Source organism: Pistacia vera, unplaced genomic scaffold, assembly GCF_008641045.1.
Source record: "Pistacia vera cultivar Batoury unplaced genomic scaffold, PisVer_v2 Contig598, whole genome shotgun sequence".
Taxonomy (NCBI): domain Eukaryota; kingdom Viridiplantae; phylum Streptophyta; class Magnoliopsida; order Sapindales; family Anacardiaceae; genus Pistacia; species Pistacia vera.
The window spans coordinates 969,030-976,866 of NW_022196443.1; the positions used below are offsets into that span (position 1 = coordinate 969,030).

Consider the following 7,837-nt stretch of genomic DNA (forward strand, 5'->3'; position numbering starts at 1 on the left):
TTTCTTTTTTTTGGCTTATAAGTACTCTGCTTATAAGCTACTTTGACCAAATATATTACCATATTACCTCTATTTAATATAATCATAATTCATTATATTTGTTAATTAGTTTATTTTGTATAAAGAATCTAAAAATTATTTATATAAATTTATAATAAAATATTTGTCTATAAAGTATTTGTTTATTTAATTCTAAAATTAAATTATATTGTAACATGATCAAAATATATTTTGATAATATTATAGTAAAAAACTGAGTTCATATAGTTTATTATTAGATAAAATAATGTAGTACCATTTTTAATCATTTTAATAATAAAATATACTTATAAGCCATATTTTACCAAACGTGTCAACTATTTATCAGTTACTTATAAATATTTTAACCAAACATATAACTGTTTAAATTTCAAATATTTATAAACTCAAATTAGCTTATAAGCTAATTTTTATAAGTTCTGCCAAACATGCTCTAAATATATTAACAACTCTATAACTCAAAATTATATTTCTTTACTATAACACAAGCAGCAAAGTGTAGTCAATTTGTACTTGACTATTCTTTTACTATAACTAGTATTGACTAGTGATTTGTGAACAACCTTCACTATATCTTACTTGCAAAATAATTTTATTACGGCAAGTTGTGCTTACATATATATAAGGCCATGTGGCCTCTTACTTTTGAGAGCAAATAAGATACCATGTGGCCTCTTACTTTTCTTGTCTGCCTTATCATTATCTTGGCGTTAACTCTTCTTTTCTGCCAGAGAAAGACCAGCCATAACCAGCTCCCCCCAGGACCACCAGGATGGCCAATATTTGGCAACATGTTCTAGCTTGGTTCAGCCCCACATCGCACCCTCAACGACTTAAGAAACAAGTATGGTGATGTTATCTGGCTAAAATTAGGTACCGTAAACACCATGGTAGTTCTCTCATTTAAAGCAGCAACATATTTATTCAAGTACCATGACCTCTCCTTTGCTGATTGTAAAACTTCTGAAACTATGAGGGTTTATGACTATCACAAAAGTTCACTGGCCCTGGCTCCATATGGCTCATTTTGGCGGGCATTAAGATGCCTAGCTACAGTTGACATGTTTGTCACCAAACGAATCAATGAAACAGTCTCTATACATAGAAAGTGTATTAACAATATGTTGTTATGGATCGAAAAGGAGGCGAACAAGGGTGAAGCACGTGGCATTCATGTTGCACGTGTTGATCAAGATGATATTATACTGGAAACTTAGGAAGTTGGTTCCATTTTTGTAATACTAGAGCTGCATATTCTAGCGGCAAAAATCTGGTGTTCTGTTGCTGTTAGTTTCTACTGTAAGGCACCAACATTTCTTTAATTTTTATAATGTTTATCTTAGGTGAATTCAGCTAAAAATTTGTTATTGATTAGGTGTTAATGTAATGTGATGTGTTTGTAGTAGTTAGTAAAGTATGGCTATTTAATTTTGATTTTAAGCCTGCTGCAGAGTAGGTGTAACTGCAGTGCAAACCATGTTTTATATTCAGCATTTTTGTTCAATAAAAAACAGTTCCCGTATGCAACATTTTTCAGTGTGTGTGCCATCATAATAGTAGTTTTTCCTTAGAATTCTCCAGCTCCAAAACCAGCATTTGGTATCAGAGCTACCATAATCCTTCAGACCAAAAAACCTCAACTCCCTTAAGATCTCCTCCATGGCAACAAATCCAGCACCTCTTTCTCCACCTATCTTCAATGGTGAGCAGTACCATGTTTGGGTTGTCAAAATGAAGACCTATTTGAGAGGCCATTCCTTATGGCAATATGTGGAAGAAGAGAGACAAATCCCTCGACTTGGAGCAAACCCAACACTAAATCAGATTAGGATACATGAAGAGGAGGTTGCAAAGGCTCCAAAAGCACTCTCCTACATCCATTCTGCAGTAACTGACCAAGTCTTCTCCAAGATAATGGCATGTGATACTCCTAAAGAAGCTTGGGATAAGCTCAAGGAGGAGTTTGGGGGAAGTAGCCAAACCAGAAACATGCAGATCCTAAACTTGAGGAGAGAGTTTGAAGTGCTCAAAATGCAAGAAACTAAAAATGTCAAGGAGTATGTGGATATATTAATGAATGTTGTAAACAAGATTAAGCTACTTGGTGAAGAGCTAACTGATCAGCGGATTGTGGAGAAGGTTTTGGTTAGTTTACCCGAAAGATTTGAAGCAAAAATCTCCTCACTTGAAGACTCAAATGACCTTTCCCAAATCAGCCTAGCTGAACTTGTGCATTCCCTTCAAGCACAAGAACAGAGGAGGCTGCTGAGGCAGGAAGATTTGGGTGAAGGAGCTATGTTTGTAAGTCAAAAAAAGAAGGGATTTCAAGGGGAAAGCAGGAGGTACGCTGGAGAGAAGAAGGGGAAAGAAAAGCTGAGTAATCAAGGAGGAAAAAGTGTGGGTGCAGCAAGAACTTTTGCTCCTTGTCCTCACTGCAGGAAAAAAAACCACTCTGAAAATAGATGTTGGTTCAGGCCTAGCATTTAATGCAAGTCTTGTAAACAATTTGGGCACATTAAAAGAGTGTGTAAGGGAATTAGTAGGAACAGCAAGCTCAAGCTGTGGAAAGTTCCCAGCACTCCCAACAGACAGAAGAGAGTACAGAGCAACTGTTTGTGCTCTCTGAATGCATGGGTGCAAGCAGCCCTGACGTGTGGTTGATTGACAGCGGCTGCACCAACCATATGACCCCAAATGCCAGCAATTTCATGAGCCTAGATGAGGGTTACCAATCCAAGGTGAAGGTGGGAAATGGTGAACTGTTGGAGGTGAAAGGCAAAGGTGATGTTGCTGTCCAAACCAAAACAGGTACTAAACTCATAGCTGACGTTTTTTTGTGCCTAAAATCAGTTTGAGCCTACTTAGTGTAGGAAAAACGTTAGAAAAAAATTATTTCTTTGCATTTCAAGGACCTCACTTGTGTTATTTTAGAGAGTGATGGGATAGAATTGATGAAGGTTAGAATGCAAGGAAAAAGTTTTCCTATAGAATAGGGAAAGCTTGTTTTTCAAAACCACTCAGCTAGGATAGATGATTCAGAGTTGTGGCATAGGAGATTTGGACACTTTCATTATTATGCCCTCAAGGAACTCAAACAAGAAAACTTAGTCCATAACCTACCCGAAATAGACCAAGGTGAAGGATTGTGTTAAACCTGCCAAATTGGCAAACTCAGTAGGCCTCCATTCCATGCAAATAAAGCTTGGAGAGCAAGTGAAAAGCTCCAGCTTGTGCACACTAACGTGTGTGGTCCAATGTAGCAAACTTCTCTAAGTGGAAGTAGATATTTCATCATTTTCATAGATGATTTTTCTAGGATGACATGGGTGCATTTCTTGAACCAAAAGTGTGAGGTAGCTGCTATATTCAAAAGGTTCAAGCTGTTGGTTGAAAACCAAACAGGTTTGACACTCAAAACTTTGAGAAGTGATAATGGTGGAGAGTATAGATCCAATGAGTTTGAAGAAGCATGCAAAGGGGTTGGAATTTGGCATCAGTTCAGTAGTCCATGCACTCCACAACAAAATTGAGTGAGCGAGAGAAAGAATAGGACAGTGATGGAAATGGCTAGGTGCATAATGATTGAGAAAAATTTGCCAAAAATTTTCTGGGCAGAAGTTGTCAACACTAGGATCTATCTCCTTAATCGGTTACCAACCAAAGCACTTGACAACAAAACTCCCTTTGAAGCCTGGTATGGCGTCAAGCCAAATGTGGATCATTTGAAAGTATTTGGAAATGTGTGCTATGTGTTTGTTCCAACAAACAAAATGACTAACTTGGATGAGAAGGCTGAAGTAGGCATCATGATTGGATACAGCAACCAGTCTAAAGCCTATCGAATTTACAATCCAAGCTCCAAAAGGATTGTGATTAGCAGGGATGTCAAGGTTGATGAAGGAGCTACTTGGAATTGGGAAAAAAGGAAAGTTGAGAGAAGGACCAGCAGCCAACATGACATAGATCCAGAAATTTAGAATGCTGAATTAAATCCTGAAGAAGTGGATGAAATGCCAGTCCGGGGCACCAAGTCTCTGCATGACATATATGAGAGGTGTAATGTGGCTGAAGTGGAGCCTACATGCTATGTTGAAGCTGAAAAATCTGAAGCCTGGAAGGCTGCAACGTAGGAGGAGATGAATGTGATTGAGAAAAATCAAACTTGGGAGCTGGTTGATAGACCACTTGACAGAAAAGTAATACAAGTTAAGTGGATATTTAAAAGGAAACTGAATCCTGATGGATCAGTGAACAAACTTAAGGCAAGGCTTGTTGTTAAAGGCTTTGCACAGCAATTTGGAATTGATTTTTCAGATACCTTTGCACCTGTGGCAAGACATGACACCATTCGGCTTCTCATGGTAATGGCAGCTCAATTCAGTTGGAAAATCTTCCAACTTGATGTAAANACTGAATCCTGATGGATCAGTGAACAAACTTAAGGCAAGGCTTGTTGTTAAAGGCTTTGCACAGCAATTTGGAATTGATTTTTCAGAAACCTTTGCACCTGTGGCAAGACATGACACCATTCTGCTTCTCATGGCAGTGGCAGCTCAATTCAGTTGGAAAATCTTTCAACTTGATGTAAAGTCTGCATTTTTAAATGGATTACTTGATGAGGAAATCTACATTGAGCAACCGGAAGGGTATGAAGTCAAGGGAAAGGAGGAGAAGGTTTATCTACTCAAAAAGGCCTTGTATGGTCTCAAACAGACCCCTAGAGCCCAGTATAGCAGAATTAATGACTATTTGTGCAAGCTAGGATATGCTAGAAGTCCAAATGAGCACACCCTTTATGTAAGGGAAAAAAGAGGAGAAGTGATGATAGTCTCTCTTTATGTTGATGACCTGCTGGTGACTGGAAGCAATCTTAATTAGTTGGAAGAGTTCAAAAGAGCAATGAAGATGGAATTTGATATGACTGATTTGGGTGAAATGACCTACTTTCTTGGCATGGAAATATACCAAAGCTTAAAGGGTATATTTGTGTGTCAAAAGAAGTATGCAAATGAAGTGCTAATGAAGTTCAATATGGACAATTGTAAATCAGTTGATATTCCACTGATTCCTAGCCAAAAGCTGAGCAAGGAAGATGGTGCCAAGAGGGTGGATGAAGGAGTCTATAGAAGCTTGATAGGATGCTTGCTGTACTTGACAGCAACCAGGCCTGATTTGATGTACACCACCAGCCTCCTGTCCAGATTCATGAGTAAGCCAAGTGAGATGCATTACAAGGCTGCAAAGAGGGTGCTACAGTACATTAAGGGGACTACTGAGTTAGGAATCTGGTTCAAAAGGGCTGAAAAATTCAGTCTAATTGGGTATTTAGACAGTGATTGGGCAGGCTCAGTTGATGACATGAGAAGCACTTCTGGATATGTTTTCTTTGTTAACCATGGTGCCTTCAGTTGGCTTTCCCAAAAACAAGATACAATGGCTCAATCTACTATCGAGGCAGAATACATTTCTGCTGTAGCTGCTACAAACCAGGCAGTCTGGTTGAGAAAAATTCTGGCAGACTTGAGGCTGAATCAAGATGAGTCTACCACCATTTATTGTGATTACATGTTAGCTGTTGCAATTGCTAAGAATCCTATTCTCCATGGTCCAACTAAACATATCAAAATTAAATACCATGCTGTGAAAGAGGCAGAGCAAAGCAAAGAAATCAGCTTAGTTCATTGATTGGGAGAGAACCAAGTTGCTGATATTATGACCAAAGGGTTGAACAAGTCCAAGTTTGTAGAATTCAGACTCAAACTTGGAGTTTCCAGCATGAATATCAAGGAGGAGTATTGATCAAGATGATATTATGCTGGAAACTTAGGAAGTTGGTTCCATTTTTGTAATACTGGAGCTGGATATTCTGGCGGCAAAAATCTGGTGTTCTGTTGCTGTTAGTTTCTACTGTAATGCACCAGCATTTCTTTAATTTTTATAATGTTTATCTTAGGTGAATTCAGCTAAAAATCTGCTGTTGATTAGGTGTTAATGTAATGTGATGTGTTTGTAGTAGTTAGTAAAGTATGGCTGTTTAATTTTGATTGTAAGCCTGCTGCAGAGGAGGTGTAACTGCAGTGCAAACCATGTTTTATATTCAGCATTTTTGTTCAATAAAAAACAATTCCCGTATGCAACATTTTTCAATGTGTGTGCCATCATAACAGTAGTTTTTCCTTAGAATTCTCCAGCTCCAAAACCAGCAGCACGTTTCGTGTTCCTCGCGACGTTTAACTCGTTCGGGAACCTTACACTGTCGCGCGATTTATTGGAGCCCGATTCAGAGGATGGCGCAGATTTTTTCACGGTAATGACAAGGTTAATGGAATGGTCAGGACAACCAAATATTGCAGATTTTTTCCCATTCTTGCGGTGGCTAGATCCGCAATGATTAAGGAGAAATGCGGAAAGAGATCTTGGCAAGGCTTTGGAGATCGCTTCAAGGTTTGTTAAGAAGAGAGTTGAAGAAAAAAAAAAGAGGAAATGAGAAGAGGAAAGATTTTTTGGATGTGTTGCTTGAGTTTGAAGGTAACGGAAAGGATGAGCCAGCAAAATTTTCTGAGAAAGACATCGTCGTCTTTATACTGGTAATCGTTAAGCTTCATCTTCTTTGAATTTGTTGAATTTAGATTTTTGTACAGTGCTCATTTAAAGGTTTTGCCCATTTTCTTGGTAGGAAATGTTTTTTGCCGGTTCAGAAACAACAAGTGGCAGCACTGAATGGGCATTGTCCGAGCTCCTTCGAAATCCGGAGATATTAAACAAAGCCAAAGCTGAACTTGCGCAAGTAGTTGGATCAAAGAGAATGGTTGAAGAAAGTGACATTGAAAATCTCCCATACCTGCAGGCCGTGATTAAAGAAACTCTAAGATTGCATTCTCCGGTTCCGTTCCTTGTTCCCCGAAGCGCGACCCAAGACACAAAATTCCATGGCTATCACATACCCAAAAATACACAAGTTCTGGTAAATGCTTGGGGAATTGCAAGAGACCCAGATGCATGGAATGAGCCTTTGTCATTTAAACCTGAAAGATTTTTAGGCTCTACGGTTGATTACAGGGGCCAAAATTATGAATTCATTCCATTTGGAGCTGGGAGAAGAATATGTGTAGGTCTTCCCTTAGCTCACCGAATGCTGAACCTAACGTTGGGGTCGTTGCTTCATGAATTTGATTGGGAACTTGGTAGCAATGTGTGTAAGGAGAGCATGGATATGAAGGATAAATTGGGCATAGCCATTCGAAAGGCTAAACCATTATTTGCTTTGCCTAAAAGATGTAGATGTGACCATGAAGTGTAAAAGAATAGTTTAGAAACTTTATCTGCATGTAATAATGTAATCTCGAAAGGAACTTGGTATGTGAAATGGGATTTCTCTTCGTATTGTTTATATGTTACTACGAGAATTTCATTACTAAGACGATGAAAATTACAGGAAGAAAATTAAACATCGACGAGATTTTCAATAACATATAACTGGATTCAGAGAACTGTACGTGACTTACGAGTTTTCAATAACATATAAATTGATGCTATATGATGTAAAAATTTTAAAATTAATAAAACCAGATAGTGTAACATTATATAGGAAAGTCACGAGTTTCTTTGGTGTGAAAATATACATCAAAATATCCCACTTGAAAGTTACCTTTCAGTACCCATCCTTTTTGTAGGCAAAGGAGCAGTAAATTCTTCCAAATCAACTTATCAAAGAGTTGGTTTGGAAAGATTTTTCTTTAAGATTAATTTTGTGCATATATAGTAGCAATGTTCTATATAAAATTGATGTGACAACAAA

General features: G+C 38.0%; 1 protein-coding gene across 1 annotated transcript; it reads left to right on the forward strand.

The window, feature by feature from the left end:
• Positions 1-704: 704 nt before the first annotated feature.
• LOC116110179 (cytochrome P450 76A2-like) lies at positions 705-7,339 on the forward strand. Its single transcript, XM_031396401.1, is given in 4 exon segments — positions 705-1,221; positions 6,246-6,508; positions 6,510-6,626; positions 6,716-7,339. Coding segments are annotated over 4 exon segments (1,521 nt in total).
• Positions 7,340-7,837: the final 498 nt, after the last annotated feature.